Source organism: Pyrgilauda ruficollis, unplaced genomic scaffold (genome assembly GCF_017590135.1).
Source record: "Pyrgilauda ruficollis isolate IOZ18807 unplaced genomic scaffold, ASM1759013v1 scaffold128, whole genome shotgun sequence".
Lineage (NCBI taxonomy): Eukaryota > Metazoa > Chordata > Aves > Passeriformes > Passeridae > Pyrgilauda > Pyrgilauda ruficollis.
This window is the reverse complement of record NW_024511210.1, coordinates 976404-998387: the sequence shown is the minus strand read 5'-3', so window position 1 is coordinate 998387 and position 21984 is coordinate 976404. Positions and strand designations below refer to the sequence as shown.

Here is a 21984-nt window from a genome sequence, read left to right as displayed (position 1 = left end):
TCTACATGATGGACTGTGCTTCAGAGGTGTGAAGGGCTCACAAAAAGTGATGAAATACACTACTTTGAAGGCTGTGGTTAACCAGGGGATGAGGATGACTGTATTTGTTCTGCCAGACAATCTTGAGGAGTCATGCTTCAAGAGAAGAGGGAGAAGCCTGTGCAGGGATAGGGAAGAGCAGCACAGGCAGGTACCACTCTCCACCCACCTCCCTGGGCTTCTTCTACTGGTATGAAATACCTCTGTAAGATCAAGCCTGGGAAATAGTGCAGGAAAAAATGCTTTTTTCCCCTGCTGCTGTTCTTCTCATTATTCCTTTAGCTCTTTCTTTCCTTTTTCTCTTATTTTCATTTCTTTTCTTTCCCCTTTAAATCCTCACAGGGTTTTACAAAAAAGTTTTTCTGCCAAGCCGTGTTCATTTTAAAGAGAGGAAAAACTGAAGTGCAGGAATTTATGAAGGTAGCTCATGACACCACCTCATGCTGCCTCACCTGGCCTCAGTTCCACATCGGCCAGAAGCAGCAGCTGCTGCAGGACAGGCAGGGGTGCAGCAGAGAGCACATTAACTGCATTCAGATGGCTTTTGTGTCAGAAGAAGTGCAAATGCAGCAATCTGAATTTAATTTGACATTTTGTGATGTCATTGGGATGAGGATGCCCTGGATCTCCAACAGGCCTCCAGAGAGAGTCTGGGCTGCTTCTGTAGGCTGGCCCTGCTTCTGCAGGGTGTCCAAGCAACCTCTCAAACTGTCAGCACGGCACTGCACTTCAGGGAGCAAGACCCATAGTAAGTTGAGACACTGGGTGTTTAGCACCTGCACAGGGTTATGTTGCTCTTACATACTGTGCCTGAAACAACTCTAATCCTGGTCACTCAAATCCACTCTGTGTGTGTTTCACTGGGACATTCAGCCCCGAGGGTGGGTACATGGTGAAGACGTGAGACGTGGCCTCTCGGGTGCCTCAGCCCCAACCCTGGAAAGGTCAGAGAAAGAGGGCTGCAACTCTTCAATTCTTTATAGGTTTACACTTAGAAAATCTACGAATCCTCTTTCTGTAACAGCATCAGCTGCACACAGTTCAAACTCTTCTTCCTGTTACCCCTCGAAGCAAGTGAACTTTGCATAACAACGCTGGAAGTGCCCAGAGGCAGCCCCTCAGCTGGGGTGGGGAGGATTGCTCAGCACTGGCTGCTGTGTCCTGCAAGGTAATGCTGATCTCACGTGGCATATCTGTTTGCTGTTTCACAAGTCATAAAAATACAAAAATGGGATTCCTTCTCAAAAATAAAAGTCCAGGGAATAATTTTTAGAGCACCAAGAGAGTACAGTGAGTATTAATGCTGCCCTTATCTAGCTGGAATTCATATTCTGTATGAATTATCACAGAAGTTGGGTTTCTGACGGCTGTGAACTTTCACCATTTTGCTGGGAGGTGAGATTGGTTCAAGCAGGGGCTGAGATGAAAATGTACCTACTGCTTAATACTTTCAGTTTCTAAAAGGAAAAATACTTCTATATTTTGAGATGTTAACACCAATTACAACACCAATTATGAAAGGAAGAGGCATTGCTTGTATTTCAGCTTGATTTCGCTGCCTTTATGCCATATTTTTAAGGTAATTCCTAAAGGCCATATTTAATTAAAAATAATGCAAGAATGCAGTCACATGCTTTGAAAGGAAGAGCTGATTACAGATTACAAGCATAGGGCAAGGAACCTGCATTTTGCATTTTAACTATGCTATTAAGTCATGAACAGCAAACCCATTAAGCTGAAATATAAATGATCCAGTATCTGATCTCAAACCAAGAGAATTTTTGTTTTCTCCTTTACAGTCATGGGAGAAGACTGATACATTTACGTTGATTAAGTATTCAGGATCATTCAGTGACTTTTTGGGGGGATTGCAAACTCTGTTTTCACTCCTGCAAACTGTGCCTGCACCAACTCATTGTAGTGAAACAGACAATTATATTCTGAGACTTACTGAGAGCATACCAAAGGCTCTCAGATTTTCAAATTGTCTTGGAAACCCTCTACACCATAAGAACTCTGCTCTCATCTGGGGTTCACACTACTTTGAACAGGTAAGTCTCAACAGAGCACTCCAGTGAAATACTGCAAATGCATTTCTTAATGGTGTTTTCCAAAAGTAAAGTGTCAAGTAGCAGAATTCCCATGCCAAAAGCCTAAATGGATCGTCCTAGTAAGAAAAGTCGTCTATAAATAAGTTTTCTTCCACTTTCTATTCTCTGATGGTTGATGAAAATACAGAACAGCTTTATTTCTTGTGCACAAAATTCTGAGCAAGTTGATAACAGCTTGCACATAATTCTCAACATTTCAGAGTGTAATTAGTGGTCCTCCTATGGCAGTTTTTCTTTCAAGAAAATCCACTTCTGAGTTTCACAGCTGCTTAAATTGGGGAGATTTTTATGCCTGAGCTTTGAAAAGTAAGAAAGTGCAGAAACACACATTAAAGGAGACGTGACTCTTTTGTTAAGCATAAGAAGCAAGCATTTCAGGACAGTATACTTCAACACAAAAAAAATGAAGTGGCTACTGAACACTGGTTTTGATTTATGAAACCAACAAATCTGGTAATAAAGATACATCAAAACCTGTAAGAGCTTTGAATCAGAAAAAAAAGATCCCCTAAAATAAAATTGTACATACTAAGCAGAGTTTGCAAATTCCTGTGATGGGGGGTTGCCCAGGTTCCCCAGAGAACAGGATATGTTGCTGTGTGTTTTTGCCTTCATTTTTTATTAGTCAGCTTGTCAGCTTTCTCTCTCTTCTTAAAAGTCAAATACAGAAAGAGACAAGGGTTGGTGTAAACACAAGGCCTCTTTATTTTGTTTCAGCAGTACATGACTTCCTATTTAGCATGACCAAAACCAAGCAGAACAGAGGAAATCGCATATACAATTTCTCCTAATACATTGTTCGTCCTTGATACTGCACAAATACAAAAGGAAGAATAAACTCAACATTAACTCCAGTAAGGCATTTTCACACAAACCAGAGCTTATGCACAACAGGTGACAAGCAGACAAATCAGCATCAGAAGAAGTTACTCCAGCAAGATGTGAACTCTCCTTTGGGGAAAGAAAATTTGTCTTGAAGTAAGGGATGCAAACATCCTCAGGTAAGGAGCACATGCTAATGCTTCCTAAAAACTTCATCACTAAAAGTTGTTAGAGGAGTATGCAACCCAGCTCCAAAGCCACAAGGCCAGACAGGATGCTGGTTACAGCCTTCAGTTGTCACCAAAACTGGCCCCTTCTCCTGCTGGCTTATCTCCAGTTTTTTGTATCTAAATATGCCTAGGAGCACTTGGCCAAGGAAAGCTGCTGATGGCTTAAATGCAGATCACAGTAAAACATCTGTGTGTGTTTGTCAGCTGCTCACAGTTTATGTCCTAGCCTTGACTTGAGTTTCATTGTTATGAGTTGACTCAAGTCATTAAGCCAAATCATTGAGTCTAAGAGCTGCGCAAACATAACAACATCTACCTGGTGGGACAAATATTTTGTGTGGAAGCATTAGGCAGACTGCTGTAAGATTTGCCCTTTATCCTCTTCCTTCTCCCAGCTCCACTCCTTTACCATAGTTATTTTCAAACTAAGACTCAGCCTATGAGAAATCACAAACCAATACCAGAATTAAAGCCAATACACACTAACGAGTCATGACGGTAAAGAAGTGAGAGTCTAGGCATGACCAAAGCATTCACTTCTGCAGAAGTGACTGCCTCTGCAGAAGCCACAAGGACCTTTTGGTTGGAAAACACTGATTCTGGGCATTTTCTAAGAAAGAATTTCTACAGAAGTTAAACCCCACAGATTTAAGCCAAATTCCTAGTATCTAGAAGTTCATACTAGATATATGATTGTGGGATTTAAAATGTACACATTGGTCTCATCAATGAGCTTAATTTCTAAACAATCTGATATTTAAAACACGTTGTATTCAGTCACTTCAGTCACACCAGAACTGTATGTCTGTGCTAGACTCAGTTATCACTGCATCACCAGGCACATGACAGGGAGTGATGTCTGGGGCATGAAAAACAGAAATTCTTCACTGGGACCAGACTAATTCAGCCTCTGCTCTGGCCAGTGCTAAATGTTTCACAGGACATGTATAGATGAAACATAAAATGCCCTTACATTATGTTTCCTCTGCAGCCATTACAGGTAATTTTGATTTAAATCTTGGAGCTGAGCTCTAGAAGCTGTGGAGAGTTACATAATTATGCCATGAGCAAGTATCTGGGCTTGTATTATTAAGTGTGTAAGCAACTGCTTTGGAAACTTGGTCAGGTTTTGGACCTCCATGACTTTTAGAAGGAATGACATCCATGATCTAATAGAACATTACCTGGGAATGTATCTTTTTTTCTGAGCATTTCACACCTAAAATTTCACTGACATGTCATCCATCTTCTTTTTATGAGTTCCTCAGATCAATCTCCTTTCTACTTTGCAGTATTTTGTATTCTGCTATCAGTTTTTTCAAATGTCTTCTGAAATTAATTTTTTACCTGTCCTTGGGGACGGTGCTATATAGAGCCAGGAGCTGGACATGATGATCCTTGAGGATCCCTTCCAGTTCAGCTTATTCTGTGACTCTACACAATCATTTTACAGGTGAATTGACTCCTAACACATACCAGGCTGCAAATAAAGCAGCATAGTTTTTTAATGAAAATCCAGACCTTTAAAAGATGCCCACCTTATCATCTGTTGTGGATTGTTCCTGGAAATGCTTAAAACCATATTTTTAAACAGCTCATCTGAGTAATGACATTAATATCTTTTCCTTTTAAAACTGGAATATCCTTTTAAAGAACTTGGGCTTAAGTATTCTTTTAAAATGAATAATCAAGAATAACTGTTCTGTTTTGCTCAATTTAACGGTAGCTATTCAACAGTAATACCTTTTGCTAATTTACATTGTATTATGATAATTATATTTGAAAAAATTCTATTTCTCTGCACTTCTTTTTACATTAAATGTTACTATTCAAGTTCATAAAATTATTATATTTTTTCCATTCATGAGTGTATAATCAGGCACAGAATTTTAGACAGGGTAATTTTAAAGTTCCCTTTTCTAAAAGAAAGCCAACTTATTGAAAAAATTTCAGTGCAGTGAAAAAATACACTTTTTTCCCCTACAAAACCTTAGAATTACACAAAAATACAGCATAAATATAAACATTAGGCCAAGGCAACGTTTTAAAGTGCAGAACTCCACTTGCCACACATGAATAATTCAAATAATGCTGCATAATGCATAGGCAATTCTTACTAGTATTTCAAAACCTAAAGTGACACAATGAGACCAACATATAACAGTATTTCAAATGCATTCTATTTATAATAAATAAGTGCTCATCTGACCATAGAACACAGTAAGCATTTTGTCCCAACAAGCAAGCTCTACACAAATACCCTTTTTTTTATCTTTGTCTGAATGGCGTGCTACCATTGAACATAAAGATATATTAAGCAAGAAAGATCTCATCTACCATCTGGTAAGAAAACTTGTGGGGAGAGACATCTGGAATCTGTTGCATGTACATTTTTCCAGAGGTTTCATCTTTAACCAATCAATTTATATTGTCATATTTTTCAAATTATACTGATGAAAATTATTCCTTTATTTTCTTCCACATACTCATATCCTCTTAATGTTCAGTTGTTTCATTTTAAGGTTTGCGTTTTTTTTGGTTGTTTGGTTTTTTTGGGGGGGTGGTGATGGGGAAAAGGGAGGAAGGTAAAAGAGGGTTGCTTCAATTTGTATTCAGCTACTAGGTTCTGTGATGGCATGAGGACAGGCGGGGAATAGTTCAGGTTCTAGCCTCTGTTAGCATTTTGGTTTGAGACAACAGTGCTGCTCTAAATTCCCAATCATTCTCCTTTGCTGAACTTTGGTTCAATTTGCAGGGTGGTTTTGGTATACAAGAATTTAGCTTATCTTGGAGAAAACTACACTGGGGGCTCAGCTGCCTTCCAAATATACTCCAGTCTCTAAAAGAGACACTAAGAATCTGAACCCATTATTTCGCCTGCTTCAAAGTGCATGTGCAGTAGGGGCATCTATCCAAGGAAGCAGAATGTATGTAGTCTTGAGATGCATGTAGTGTACATGTATAAGTCTCAGCAGTAACAGCTTATACCAGTGATCCTCCCCCAACCAAAACTAACATCTTGGTAATCTACACACAGGCACAGAGTCTCAAGGACCAAGACTTTACAGTGGGATCCTTATTGATCCTAAGTGAGTAATTTTCCCTAAATTACTTCCGAGAATTCTGACTATTACATTCTTTGTATGAGCTAAAACCTTTAAATGTTTGTGCATAAACCATCTCCCACACAACAAACCTTTGGGACTGCCTTCAATGACCCCACTTAGCTTTTCTGGCAGCACATTTTTTCTCCATTCAGATCTATTTAAATGTTGTTGTCAAAAGATCCTCAGTTTATTTTTATATGAACTCCTCCACTGGCCTCCTCAAACATCAAATTCAGATTTCTTTCCTTTACCCCTAAACATCTCAGCATTTAATGTAATGCTATCCATCTTGGGCCTCATTCCTCCTGTCCTGGCATTGCAGAGTGCTGCAGGTAGCCCATGGCACTACCTGCAGGTAGAGTTCCTCCTCCAGCTGAGATTCTTAAAAAGATGATTTTCCATTGCTGTGTCTGGTAATGTCTGGATACTAGACACTAGAAAAGCTACAATCGAAAGAGGAATTCCTACCTTGTCCCTGAATTTAACAAGAGTCAAACTCCTCATGACCCAATAAAAATTCAGATACAAAGCTCACTGGCAGCAGTTATTCTTGAGTCCCTTTGTAACTGGCCGAGCAGTGTAGTCCTGAACTTGTTAAAGTTTTGGTGTGTTCTCATATTGCAAATAAGCAACCTGTCCACCCCCTAAAAGTATTTTAAGAAATGCTGAATCCCTTTCTTAAAAACACCACAAAATAATGGGAAAACAATTAAGTCAGAGACAGTTAAGACTACCACTAAAATAAAAGCATTGATTTAATTCATAGCTCTGGAGACAAAGAAGTAGGGCACTAGCATACATTGTACACAAGCCTGTGTGATCTTTCTTCACCACAGGAAAGCCAAAGCTGAAAACCAGGTAATTCCCTAAAAATAGTTTCAAACAGTAACTGGGAGGATTAAAACATGTGTCTCACAGTTCTTTGGTTTTGAAATGTAAAATTTGGTCAATTAAATTCATGTCAAAATTAATGAGAATAAATGTCCCTGAATCAGGAAAGCAAGTTAAAGAGATGAAGGTTGTTATTTGCTGAACAAGTGTGCTACTGGGCAGGTGATTGGGACACATGCAAAACATAAAGTTGAGAAGACACCCTGATGGAATGTGTAAGTCTTAATCCTCAGGTCTTGACTCCTAAAGCCTTAGAAGTCTTGGAACATAACGGGTAGGAAGGCTGTACCTCGGCACGCAGCGGCAGGGTGCGGCAGCCAGGAGGATGCCTGAGCCAGCTCTGACCAGCTCCTGACCCAGGTGATGCCTGCAAGACACCTCCTGCTTATTCCCTGCTGACTGGTACGGCCCTCAGCTTCGGCAAGGAAACCGCATCGAACAGACTGTACTGCTTTAAGTGCCCAGATCAGTTGTTACACTTCCCCTTGATGCTATGCTGTCTCATGTAGGCATAATCATAACAATACGTAAGCTCTGATAATTCTTTTAAAATCAGAGCATTATGAGTGGCGCTGGCCAAGCACTCTCTCTGAAGTAGACAGTGTAGTGAAACTTTGGTGCAGTGACCTCCCTTGCTTTGTAAACAGAGGTAAGTCCTATATCCCCAGGCAGTGAGATAAAAGTGCGAAACAAGGCTTATTAAAATCAAAGAAGCTTGAAGTAAGCCTTAAAACCATATTCAATACATGTTTACAGTATCTAAATACAATATTGGTCTCTAATGACCCTGAAATCAAAGCGCACATTCTTTGTGTTGCAAAAAACACAATAGAGAAACAAGAAGAAATCCCCTCATCAAAGAAACATTAAAAAAAAAAAAAAAAAAAAAAAAAAAAAAAAAAAAAAAAAAAAAAAAAAAAGTAGGGAAATATGCCATTTTAGGAAAGAAAGTCACACAGATTTCCAAAACAAAAAGGGCATATTTTTTTACCTGGAATCCTGGAATTCTACAGGGCTGGAATTATGGCTGCCACATTGAAAAACACAAAGAGCACAATAAAGCTGAGCTCCTTTTTTCAGTGATGATTTTCACCTCAAGTCAAAGGTGGTAATGGCCAGAAAGAGACCATTTCTCTTGGAAATTTTTAAATGCACTCACTTCCCTCACAGAAAGGAGAAGGGACATCATCATATCATCCTGTCTGAACAGTCAGGAGCAAATGAGTTTGGGAAGATTCTGCAGGATGCTGAACTAAATGACGCACTCCCTCTAGTCCTGAAATACCTCTGAATTTGTTTGCCTTCCTGTAGCCTGTAGAAATATCTTAGTGCCTGCTTCTAATTTAAAAGAAGTTTAATTCAGCCATCACTCAGATCAAGGTAATTCAATGGAGTGTCTGACTACAAACGACAATCCTAAACTCTTACATCTTATAAATAAATAAGGACCCTTATTTATTTATAAACACACACTTCTGACTTAACTCTTCTTTAAAAATAGTGTTTTAAATTAAGTTTTTTTTAAGTTCATAGGAAAAACTGAAAACTACATTCTCCAAAAGGACACTGATTTTTCCATACTTGATAATAACATTATGGAAATTGCATTCTTGCATGTGGTATATTCATTACCTGCAAAATCAATTTACAAGCACTGGGTTGTTGTCTTTTTTTTTTTAATTCCTATAGAAAATGAGCATCTCATTGTACCACATAATGCTTCCTATACTATTATTAAACAGAGCCACAGGTGCCCTCTTTAAATAAGGTATTTATCAAATCCCCAATCAATGCACAAATGCTATTTTTACAAAGAAATTTAAATAGCTATTCCCTCTAGAACTATGAAAATTTTGGTATAGTAATTCTTGAAAGGTCTAACGAAATTTTCTATGTATGCAAGTTTTTAACATTATTCAAAAGTGAGGTGTCATTCTTGATGATCAGGCACTGTGCTTAATCAACTTTTCCAAATCAGATGCAGAATGACCAGCAGAGTATTTTGCAAACAGAAAACAGATTTATACAGAGCTTGAAAAAGGAACCACTTGCTTTCCAGACACATACACTTCAGAAATATTCCGATCATCACCTGAAATAACATGGTCAAAACTGAGATTTGCTCATAAATACAAACACTGATTTAATTAATGACAATTATGCAGTCTACAAAAACAGTTTTGGAACACATTATTTGCAGCAACCATTTCCTAGAACTAAGAAAGTCCCTTTGGAGATAAATAGTCAGGACTACCACAAAAATTAAGAAATATTTTAGCAACCCATGTGCTTTAAAAAAAAATAATAAACATAGCATTCAGCTGCTGCAATAGTGCCATAGATTTTCTGTATATTCAGTAGATCCAAATCCCAAAAATATTATGTATCTGTACAGAAAATTATTTTTTGCACAGTATTTGAACTGGCTTGGGAGCCAGCCATCAAGAAAGCTGGTGTGACCCAGACAGCTCCTCAGAAAGGCAAAAGTCTCATTACAGCACGACACAGCTGTGGCCACAGCTGGCACCAGGCACCTCAACATCACAACACAGCAGCAGCACAGCCCCAGTCCAGACACTGCCCGGACACATTTACGGACAATTATAAAACAGTTTTTATTTATTAATATCAAATATTAATGCTAATTATTTGGGACATGTTAGTGTTCATAGAACAGTTGAATAAATATATTTAATTACTGCAAACAAATGTATACTTATTTATGTAAAAATAAATTTATTATTAACCCAAACATTTAATCTAGACATTTGATATAGGAAATGAGAATTCAACTTGAGCTGAAAATCAAAACATACCTAGATACAGGAACTTCTGGAGAGTGTCCTTTAAAAAAATGGGAGAAAACAAATTCAGAAAGCAATATGTGCTGTCCCTGATCATAATAATTTGAAGCTTGAAAGAACTGATAATAACACTTCTCCTAAATATTCTTAGTAATAGTGAAATCAAAATTTAACATACATAATTTACTTGTTGAAAACAAGGCACATTTTAAACATTTGTAAAGTGCTAATAACAATAACTGTTTAAAAGGTTTAGATTTAAACTTAAAAAATAATCCTTTTTAACAGAACTGGAATTGTTTCCAGGCAGTCTGACCACATCTATAAATTCAAGTAACTGCCCTTCACTATCTTTTTTAGTCAGAGAAGGATTTTGAATGAGAAGGTGTTTCCATACCATAAAACCAACACTGCTTTAATGTTAACATAAAAACTGTACTTTTAACTCAAATTGCCATCTTGAATGCTTGCTTCATTTTGTAACAGCAATGTAGAAAAGGCAACCTAACCTTTTTCTGGGAACAGGCTGCCATTTTTCAGTCTGAACTCTATGTATTGACTAAAAATAAATTGCTTGTTCTTGGCTGCCATTTGTTACTGCAAATACATAACTGCAATTGCCATCTTGGGCTAATAAAATGTGCATTTATCAAATATTACAGGCATTTTTGCTCATGGTGTTATGGCACTGTCACTGGGGTCAGCAAGATTCTGAAGAAAAAACCCATGGAACACCTAGGCTGAAGCACAGACAGCAGGGGTGTAGTACACCCAATCACTGTCACCAGAATCACTCTCAAGAGACCTTTTCTCTCTATATCATGGACCTTCACCACACCACTTCCACTAATGTTTGGATCATCAATCCTGTTCTGATTACCTCAAAATCATCAGCAGAGAACAAGTCAAAAGGGCTATCTGAAGCCTTCGTGTTGATTAGCAGTGCATCAAATTCTTTTCCCACCTCAAAGTTTCCAATCACATCACCCAGTCCTAGAGCTGAGGAAGAAAATAAGCTTATAAACACATCATCAGGACCAGCCTCCTTCCACCATGTAGAAGTACCTGGCAACTTATTTGAAATATTCATAAGACAAACAAAAATTTAGATGATTACAAGGAAAAACCCAAAACCAAATTGAATAGTATGTTAGCACCTGAGCTCTTAAGAGACTTAAGAAACAATAGGTTATATTCCAAAAACATTTAAACTCCAAATGGGGCAATAAAATTAAGTCAGAGAAACAGTAAAGCATATAATAACACCCACCTTGCTAAGGCAGTATTAAACTGCATTTTTTAAAAATATTTGAGCAATTTTGAAAGGTTGTATAAACATATTGCAATAATAATATATAGTAATATAATAATAAAAGAAATATCCAGTGAGTAATTGCAATTAGCAGGAACAAAGAATAATATGGTGTGGGAAAATAATCATAGCCAGTCTGAAGGTCTCATACCTACCTGTACAGCTTGCCTTGTGGTCTATTATTTAGCTTTATTTTTAAAAAGTTTCATTACAAGCACAAGTCCTCAGGTCCACATGCCCTGAAAACCTAAAAATTCATCTTCAGGGACTGGATGATTGCAAGTGCTTAGAATACCTAAACAGAAGCCTTTGTGCCTCTTTAGAAATAAATTAGGACCGTTTTAAGTTCTAGAAATAATCTGTAAATTAAATCTGTTTTTCCAATACCCTGAAATGAAGTCATCAAAGAGCATAATACCTGCAATAATTTATTTGCTTTCAGATTGTACTGATAAAGGAAATTCAGTCTTGAAGTTACTTTAAGAAGTCATTGAAGTTTGTGAGTGGCAGGAATATCACAATATCTTAAAGACATTTAAACTCCTACAAATTTTGAAATATTTTTATTACCTACTAGTTTCAACTAAAATGATCTCACATTCCTTCAGGTTTTTGAGCAGAATGCAATTTTTAGATTAAACACAAGAGGGTGATAAATGTGTAGAAGTCTTAACAAAGCAAACTATTAAAAAAAAAATCACTCATTTAAATTTCTGCTACTGAAATTTTCCCTTTCAGTATCCAGGCTACTGGAAGCTTGTAGAAGTAATTTATGTTCTACCCTTAAAAGTGATTCAGTAAGGACAAAACAGCCTAAAATCTATATTAAAAATTAACACTTTACTAAGGAAACCCAATACAGAAAAAGCACAAGAGTAGCTGGGAAGGGAAACCACATAAGAGTTTGGGATTTTTATAAATCTTCCTTTCTGTGTCTCAGCTAGTTTATTCTCACACTTTGTGGAACAGTATATATTGTAGGAAAAAAAACACTATTTGTTTCCTACTCATCTTCTGTCTTCTCTATTTCCCCCATTACACTCTCCGGGAATTCAAACACAGTTCTGAGAAGACCTGATTGACAACATTTTCACCACCTCTTTTAAGCTTCCATTAATAATTCCCAACGGAGCTTTTTGGCAGCTACAGACAGGTTACACTGAGAAGGTTTGGGACCAGTGCTTTAGAAGGTAGCGAGCTCATTTCTGGTAACTGAAACATTAACAGGTTTTCACTTACATGTGGATTTCCTCTCTGCTAAATCATATCAGTTACACTAAAACTTTTTAAATTGTATCTATTTTTATGTGCACACTGATTACAGCAAAACTGGTCCTCCAAAACTGGATAACCCATATACTATATGACTGCATTCTGCAAATGCAACTGTGTTTTGAACAACCATGGTGGAAAGCCTGTTTTTCTGCTTTTCCTTGAGTGAGGAGTGATTTGCATGATGTTTTGATTTGCAACAAACTGCCTCACTGACAGCTCAAAAAAGCACAAGCAAAATTAGAAACTGATGACAAATAGAATGCATGATTTTACAGTAATTGCAGCTTTTCTTCTAGGTGATGGTTGCTGAGAAAACAAATTTCCAGCTGGTACAATAAATAGACAAGCACTTACATAAGGCTAAGAAGTCTGAGGATCTTTGCAAAGTAAATATACAACCCTAAAAAGCCATTAAGATTTTGTTATTAAACTCTCAGCATTAATAGAGTACTCTTCTCTGAAAAGCCTAGTATGAGTATGAGAAACTGAAGGATTATCTCTGCCTACCAGTTAGATTTCACTCTGGCACCAGAAAATCTGTGAATCTCCCATGAAGACAGGGAGACATATAATCAAAGAGAGCTGTAGCTCTCCGTATGCACACTAAAGAATTTTCTTCTTACCTTGGCTTCCTCCCAGAGTAGCTAGTTGAAAAGCTTCTTTAAGAGTTAGTCCTGTTTCGTTCACTTTATTGATCTGAAGGCTATTAGATGCCACCATTGTTTTCCTTATAGCATCAAGCATAGAAGCTGAATATCCACCTGCAACATCTAGAAGGGATCAGAGTCTTAGAAACAAGCTTTTGGTATAATTTTCTATGTTAAATTTTTATAAGTTTTAATTCAAAGTTCTGAAGTGACATATGTGGTAAACCCAACAAGTTCTACAGCTAAGCATTGTCTCTGAAGGCTTAATTCCCAATAAAGGTGCTCTCACACACAGTCAGGTGAATAGAACACAACACAAAAACAGAAACCTGAAAGGCTGATGTTCAAGCCCTGTTTAAGCTCACAAACAGCAACAAACAAAAGTCTTCACTAATTTTTAAAATTTGTTTTAAAACAGTTTTGGACCAACCCTAGATTTCAATAGTCTAGGCTTCCTTACTCAAGTGGAGAAAACAAAGGAGGACCAAAAATTGGAGACATGCTGACTTTTAAATATGAACAGGTGAATGTATCTCCCAATGGTTTCCAGAAAAAACACTTTCAGAGCAAACTACTAACCTGTGCCAAGACCAAGCTTCACATTGTGTTCGAGAACCTTTTGCACATTTAAGACACCGCTGCACATCCTGGATTGGAAGAAGAAACACATTCTGTGTGCTACATGCAGAAAAAGTTCAGGAAAAGTAGGGCTGCAGAGCCATTTTAACACAAGGACTCTCCCTTAAAGTGTACAAGATTTGGTTTATTACTTATTCTGTCTGGATACCATGCAGTATCTCATGTCTGCTCAATAGAAAGAAGACTTTATAGTCCATTTCCCCAAATCATTAGCAGACTTCAGGGGAAAGTCTGCCACTGACATCTACCACTGACAGAACAGTCAAAAGAAACAAATTTTTAGAAAAGAAATATTTATATAGATATGGCTATAGATGCAACAACTAAACTGAAGGACCACAAATTAGCCCAGAGCATGCTATGCAAAGTGGATAATGAATGGTCATGTTCAATCCAATATGTCATTTCTGCTGTCATGAGGTATCATATAGCTTCTATATCATAACTTTGCAATGGTAGCATCGACTCAGGGTACTACACAAATAATAGCTCTGTTTAATTATACACCATTCCTATTTTCCTTTTTTAACTTACGAAAAGTTAGAATTGGGGCAATGTGAAATTGCAGCTCCACGAAGACTAAAAAGTTTCAGCTCTTCTTCAGAAAGATGACAGGCATGTGCCATCACAGTCTAAAGAAAAAGAGAATCACAAATTTACTCAATATTTAATTTACTTCTGTGGCTGTGAGGTTTGCTGCACTGCTTTAAATAGCCAAAAAGGACATGTTACCATTTAGTGAAATTAACGCACTTCTTGAATTAAGCTCTTAAAACCCACAAGGGAAAAGCTGGTTAACTTCAGTGTGCCTGACGTATCATTCCTTCAGCTTTTTTGCATTTTTTAAATATAAGAATGCAGGGTACTTGCTCTTGCAGTGACTGCTGTGACCAAAGACAAAAGCGAGAACTTCCCAGTTGTCCTGGCACTGTAACAAGCTTACAATTTATATTTTGTAGCTAACACAGAGATTAAGAACTGGGGCTAGGAATACATCAGATAAAATGGAAGATGTATGTACTCTCAGCATGTTTCCTATTAGCTCTCTAAAGGTTTGCACCAGGGAAAGAGAGAGAAATTAAATATACTTTATGTAAAATATAATCTAATTTTTTATGCAACTGAAAAATTGCTTTTACTTTTAGACTGACATAACTGACTTTAAAAATAAGTTCACAAGAAAAACATGGAAGTATAGGATAGGATAATTTAATAGTGGATAAACCAATTATTCCCATACAAATCTAATTTGCGTTACCTCATATGCCAAATGCCCACTGAAAGAGAGGATCAAGAGCTCTGTTGCAATCTGCACATAAAATTGAGCATGGTACAGAGGCTGCTTCCACTGAGCGTCTCCTAATGGCACTGCACCCCTCCCATCTCTACTCATCAAGCTCACTGTAGCTGAAAACAAGAATAGCCACGTCTTCAGATAAGGACCTACATATGGTAGCTACTGAAGCATATCCCTGCCAATCTGTACTGTTTCTAAAAGGAAAGAGACATTTCAGCAACAGCTCAAAAAAAAAAAAAAAATCCCTGCTTTTAAAACACTTCAAAAAAATTGATTTGGTGTCATGGTTTGAGTGGATGGGGAGAAAATATCTGAGGTTCTGCTGCCATGCTTGTGTTTAATAGAATCCTTTTCCAAATACACAGGAGTCTGACTCCAGAAAGCACCAGTAATCATGATTTTTCATGACCATTTTCACTTGTGTGCATACAAGTCACAGAATTAAGACCTGTGCTTTTGCAGCACAAACATGCTCTTGAGAAGACTTGCACACCAAATCAGCATGCAAAGGACCATGTAAGAAAACAAAGGATAATTCTGTGTACATACTTCTGCAGTCCATATCGATTTCTCAGCAAAAAGGACAGTAAATGTTTTTTACTGGGGTAAAATTTCAAACACAGAATTGGGAGCTCAACAGCTAATTCCTAGGGAGTTTCCAGCTGTTACCCCTTGTGTGTCTGAAAATTCTCTCACAAATTTTTAAATGAACTTGACTGATTTTTAGGTACTCTGACTATAGTTAGGCTGTTCATATTCACTTTCGCATGGGCAGTCCACTATCTAATTAGGAGTGCCCTGGGTCTCCAGCCTGTAATTACCCTGGGCCAGGTATATTACATTTATCTCAACAGCATAAAGCTGTAATGAATTTCAATTCTTTGGGCTAGTATGCCTCTCAAAGCTCAGTAAAATAAGCTGGTAAAATGAGGTGAGAGTGCTTTTGGATAGTCAGAGCAGTGAAGTGCACCTGTCTGCAAGCAAGGTTGATGTTTAGAACTCAACACTGAGGGCTACTTCTCCACAGGAAGAAAGTTAAGCTGGTCCTAACGTAACACTACAAAAGAAATCTTCAGGCAAACTGCAAAAACTGGATAACATCCTTGGAATACAAGGGTAACTAGGTAATGTACAAGAATTGCCAGTTCCTATAATACCAACTTTATCTAGCTTCCTTCTAAACCCATTGCCCTAATTCTCTCTGGAGCCTTTAGAAAATGCATCAGGGAGCACAAAATATTTTTTCTTTTTCACCTCCTCTAAAATATTTAGGAACACTGTGGGCTTGTTTAAAGATCCAATACCTCAAGATAGAATATAAAACGAATTTACTTTTCCCCAGATGCCACTGACCTTGACAGAACAATACAAATTTTTCAGGTAAATACAGTAAACCATCATATTCTCTACATGGACTAAGGTAAGTCATATTTGGGAAGTTTTTATGTGGCTACCTTGCTGGTTAGCAGCTTGTTTTTATCATACAGTTCAGTGTAATTCTGGTAGGCAGGAAACATGTCCTCCACAAGTTTGACTTCTTCCTCAGTCTCACTTATGTGACTCTGCAACAAGAAAATGCATAGAGCGAGTCCTTTAAACAGCATTGAACCTGACATTGCAATCTTCTGAGCAATCTACTGGTGCTAAACATACATTCATAAAAACAGTGCTCGTAAAGCCTATAGTTCAATCTAATCCTTGCATCTCCTTTTTCATCAGACCTCAAGAAGTTTTCATAGGACCTAAAGAAGTAGCTCCATTTGTTCCTTAAAGGAATAAAGTGATATGAGACAGTACACATGTCCGTCCCAGTAATGTGGCGACACAATGGCCCCACTTTGTTTCAGGAAGATGTTAAAATAATAGGTAAAATAATACACAATGTTATTGTGAGGTGAAAGAGAGAACAAGCCTACAACAGAGTGGATGCTGAGCTCAGGGCAGCAGATATGTATCTCCTCCCAAAGGTATCTTTAGATGGTCAGCATGCTGAATGTCCACACTGCTTAAATGGCACAGAGCTCTCAGAGCTTACCTGCACGTGGAGATCATGGGTTTGTGCTAAATCCCCAAGGGCATTCAGCAAGTCCTCTGTGCAGGAGGGGCCAAAGCGGGGGGTTACGATAGGCTGTACTCTGGGATACTGAAAATAAAAGAAGATGAGGTTTGTATATACATATACCTGTACATTTCAGTGACTGTAAGACTAGCATTTCCATGGCAATTACATTTTGTCTTCATTGCTTACTGCTTACTGCATTCTTGACAACTCAAATTAAGCTGTATAGTCATTTCCTTGCTTTCGTTAGACATCTCATTGCAGAAACAGAGAATGAAAGTGGGTGTTTCTTACAATAATTTTAATAAACTTTGTTAAAGAATTTGTTTTTATTAGAACTTTCATCAAGTCGCTGAAATTTCACCAGTCTTCAGCAGCACTGGATACTTTTTCATATTTGCTGACAGTCTAAATGCATGAAGAGAAGTAAGTCAGTTGAATGACCAGATATTTTTCAGTCACACTTCTGTGACCATTGAAGATATAATGATGCAAAATTGCAAGCTTCTGTAAAACCCAAGCCATTCTCTTGCTCAATCTTCTTTACTCGTAACAGCAACAAACCCCTAAACTCCTTAGACAAGAAGAATGGTGGTATAATCAGATATGCTATACAGTAAGAAATAGTGGAGAAGACAGTAAGAACTACAGAGGTTTACACCTTGCATCTCTAGACTAAAATTTTTCTAAAGAAATAGTCAGCAGGATTACAATTCTGTCACCTGTCAGAGGCAAGAGCTCAGCACAAGCCAGTAAGTGGTAACTTGGACTGCAGTTCCTTGTACTATCTCCCAGAAAAAAGGAGCTTAGGTCTTTGCAAATTAGCCAATTTACTCTAGTGATACATAGTTTAGGAATTACTCTAGTAATATAATCAGTTTAGGCACTAAACTCCAGGCAACTGCTCTTGAATAATTTGAGGTGGGATGTCAGAAGAAGCCACTGAAAACCAAAGGCTGATAAGAAAAGTACTACTGTGTATAATGTTGGAGTGTAAACGTCTATCTTTACCACAGGAGTGCAAGCATGAATGTCTTTAGAAACACACTTTAAGACAGGCACTGACCCAATACACTAATTTTATAGCGCATTAGTAACTTTACTGAAAAAAATGATGATTTCTGCTGGTGAATTCCTTCAATTAGTCTGTCTACTTCTATACTACAGAGTGATAAATTGAATTCCACCTTTCTTAACAAGAAAATCATCCTTTCTAGGAAGCCAGGTTTTTCAAACTCAGTGGAGAAACACAGAGAACATTGCTCTTTTCTGAGAACAGAAAACTGATTTTACACTGTTACAAGTATACTTCCCAACATGACTAGAACATTTTTCAGAGTGATGATATCTGTCTATTACACAGAAATATGTATATTTATTGATTTGTCACTAAGACAACAGATTTGGATAGCAGGATTAATTATTTCCTGTGTTCACACAGCATCTTCTGAATACAGAAGTGAATTCAATAAAGAACACTACTTACTTTCTTTTCCAGTAGTTCTCTAACAAACCTGAAAAAGGGTAGAAATAAAGTTGCTATAAATCTGCCCTCTATGTAATAAATTATGAAAAATATAAAAAATATATACTTGGATACCCTGTTAAACATTTCAGACAGATCAATTTTTATACAAAATGTTGAGCCAGACCTTCAGATGAAATAAAAAAAGGGAACACAATGAAGTCAGCACAGTGACACCAAATTAAGCTAGTTTTGAATTCGACTCCGAACATACCGACTACTGTTTCACAGCAATACTCAGTATCAGACAAGCAGTAATTATTCTGATTTCTCTCTGAAAACCAAACACATCCTACATTAAATGAATTGAAAACATAATTATAACCTAGAGCTGCAATACTGAAGAAAGAAAAAACATACCAAACTTAAATTTGTTTGTCTGTGAATTCAAATTGCAGTGTTTAAACCTTTTCAAATCCAAATTATAAAAGATGCAGCAATATTTTATATCTTGCAGTAGATTCATATGTCCTTGTTCACTTAAAGAACCCCTGATTTTTGGAAATGCTTATATTAATGTTAGTGTATAGACTATCTATCTTCTGAAAAATAAAGATTTACTTACTCTGTTAAATAAAACGCTACCTCAGACCTCTACAAAAAACCCCAAGCAGTCACTACAGATAATACAGATGATAACTAAACTCCCTCCTACTCCTACTAAACTTCCTCCTACTTTGGAAGGAGGAAATTCTTCAAAAGCCCATTTGTTCAGTGTATGTAAGTGACATGTAAAAGATAGTTTGAGATGCTTTCTGGACAGGATCTCTGTGAATTTTTATGTCATAGTTCGTAGTAAGAAAACTGTGTAATTTTAATCACAACACATGTAGTATCAAGTTTTTCAAATGTCTTTGGAGGAAAAGGAAAAGGAAAATTATGCTAGAGGCTACATTCACAGGCCTGAACCTCGCGCTAGATCACCAGACGGAAATGAGAAACCGGAGTTTGACTTTTGCAATGACCAACGGAGTTTGAGCCCACCATTGTCTAACTTGAGAGCTAAAATGCCAAGCAAATAAGCTATCACCTGCCTGTTTCTCCTCTTACCAATTAACCTGATCACACTTGATCAGAAGCTTTATGATCAGAACTTGATCAATAAAATACGCACTTGAGCAGAAGCTTTAACAGAAATCTAATGCCCAGCTGACAAGCCAAAATTTCAATGTGACTGTTTTTATTCTTTCTCACATTCTTTGAACAGTGCGAGCTGTTTCAAAACTGATGAAATGTGATTAAATATGGTTTGCAAATATAGCCTGTAGTTTGTTGGCTTACGTACTTCTCTGTGAGGAAAGAAGCTCAGCTTCAAATCACTGTCTTCTGTAGCAGAACAGACTTCAACACAGGTTCTCATCTTTGCAGCTAACTATAACTAATGGTAGCATATCTAATCTAGAGTTCAATTCCCTAACTTTTTATTAAATCCTCTTTGACAAAGAATGATAGATTCAAATTCTTCATTAATTTAAATTTCATATATGAAGTACTTGGAATTGTATCTTATTTCCATGCATACAATATAAATACTTCTGAATGTTAACTCTAAGTGACTGAAATGAGTGTAGTCCATTTTCTGACAGTGTGACAGATCACATTTCTTAGATTCTTAAAAAACTAAGCAACAAACTCCAACTAACATGTTGCTCTCTTAATGAAACAGCTTTTTCATTCTTCTGCAATTGTATTGCTGTGATTCGGGTAAGTACTCCAGATTATGACAAGAAGCACACAGCCCTATTCCCTAGACAGCTATGGAGTACTTGTGGCAACCTCTCACCCAAAGCTGAGAAACGTTTCTTATTACACAATCAAAAGGGAATGAGTTGGAGGCACAAGATAGACATTTAAAAGAAAGGCCTTTAGATCTTTCTGAAGCTTTTAAAACCTATTTTAAAGAAGTTCTGCTTCTTTCAGACCTATCTGGCAGGACTTGCACTGTATTATGGAAGACAGGGATTTACATAGAGGGAAACAAATGTTAGAAGAGTGAAGGTAACTAATACTGCATGTTTTAAAAATTTCTTTAAATATAAACACTATTAGAAATATATGAACATTTCTAACTTTTATTGCCACGCCTTTAGCATGATTTGTAAAAACAAGGGAGCAACCACACACAAGTGTCAAAATATATTTATATAACTCTTAGGGGTTTTCTCTTTCAGCATGACATCTGAAACTTTTACCTAAGTAAATAGATAGTCTCATGAGAAGAGCTGTATGTCTGCTTAACTGTTTTCTGAGCATGGGTGCAGAAGACAAGAGAAACATGATAGTAAGCTGCCATAATCCAGTCTTGGCTCTCCTCCACTACAAACCTTGCCTTCATTTGGATCTCCTTCATTCTCTCAGCTGCATGTTGGAGTAGTTTGACTGGTGCTGTGATGGAGAAGAGATGTTTAAAATGGGGTATATGAAAGCTGAGTTCTACAACTTGAATAAATCCTTAACCTAAATGGTGGAAGGAAATAGCTTAGAAGTTAACGGGGATGAAGGAACTGGCTGCCACCTCACCACTGTATGTCAGGTCCCATGATCTGACATACATAGCTGTGAAAGGGAAAAGAGGCAGTAGAAAACAGACATATCCTCTCAAACCCTAGATATATGGCTTCTCCCTCTCTTTAGAAAAGCCAAAGAGATGCTACTTGGGCGGTGCAGCAACTTTTGCAGGAATTGGCAGGGCTGTAGGGGACAGTACTGTTGGAAGAAAAACCCTGATGCTAATAAATTCACACCTGTAGCTCTTAGACATATTCACATTCACTTTTCAGAGGTATGAAAAATTTTATTTTAAAAGGTTATGCCATAAATTTTATCATTTTACCTTTCTGTCTCTTGGACAGAGTCAGCAGTAATCTCTCTGTATTCTGGAACACTGTCATTCACATCCATGCAGACTTTTCCAACAAATGCTCGTTGACCAAATTTATCTGTTGAGATGCATTAGAATATAAATCTCAGAATCACTGGTTCTCAGAAACCATTACCAAAGCTTGTACTGAAATAAAAAAAACAAAGTCCACCCCACCCAGCTCCATTTACGATGACCAGAATTTACGCTCCTGTCTTCTAAGTTAGGATCATTCATGTGACTTTTAAGGATAAAAAGAAAAGACTAAATAAGGAAACAAACGACATCAAATAAGAGCTGTCTTCCACATTAATACTCAACTTTATAAACAATAACTAGATTACTATAGTTTAACCACAACCAGAT

General features: G+C 37.3%; 1 protein-coding gene across 3 annotated transcripts in view; it reads right to left on the bottom strand.

The window, feature by feature from the left end:
• Positions 1-2831: 2831 nt before the first annotated feature.
• Positions 2832-21984, bottom strand: part of GDA (guanine deaminase) — a 29941-nt gene continuing 10788 nt past the window's right edge. For all 3 annotated transcript variants that reach the window (XM_041458430.1, XM_041458431.1, XM_041458433.1), the window contains 10 exons: positions 21592-21697; positions 18720-18747; positions 17210-17317; positions 16629-16736; positions 14412-14509; positions 13818-13885; positions 13215-13361; positions 10885-11003; positions 10017-10044; positions 2832-9292 (listed from right to left, as the gene is read on the bottom strand). In XM_041458430.1, coding sequence (XP_041314364.1) covers positions 9222-9292; positions 10017-10044; positions 10885-11003; positions 13215-13361; positions 13818-13885; positions 14412-14509; positions 16629-16736; positions 17210-17317; positions 18720-18747; positions 21592-21697 — 881 coding nt within the window. In that variant the 3' untranslated portion in view covers positions 2832-9221. The remainder of the gene's footprint in view (positions 9293-10016; positions 10045-10884; positions 11004-13214; positions 13362-13817; positions 13886-14411; positions 14510-16628; positions 16737-17209; positions 17318-18719; positions 18748-21591; positions 21698-21984) is intronic.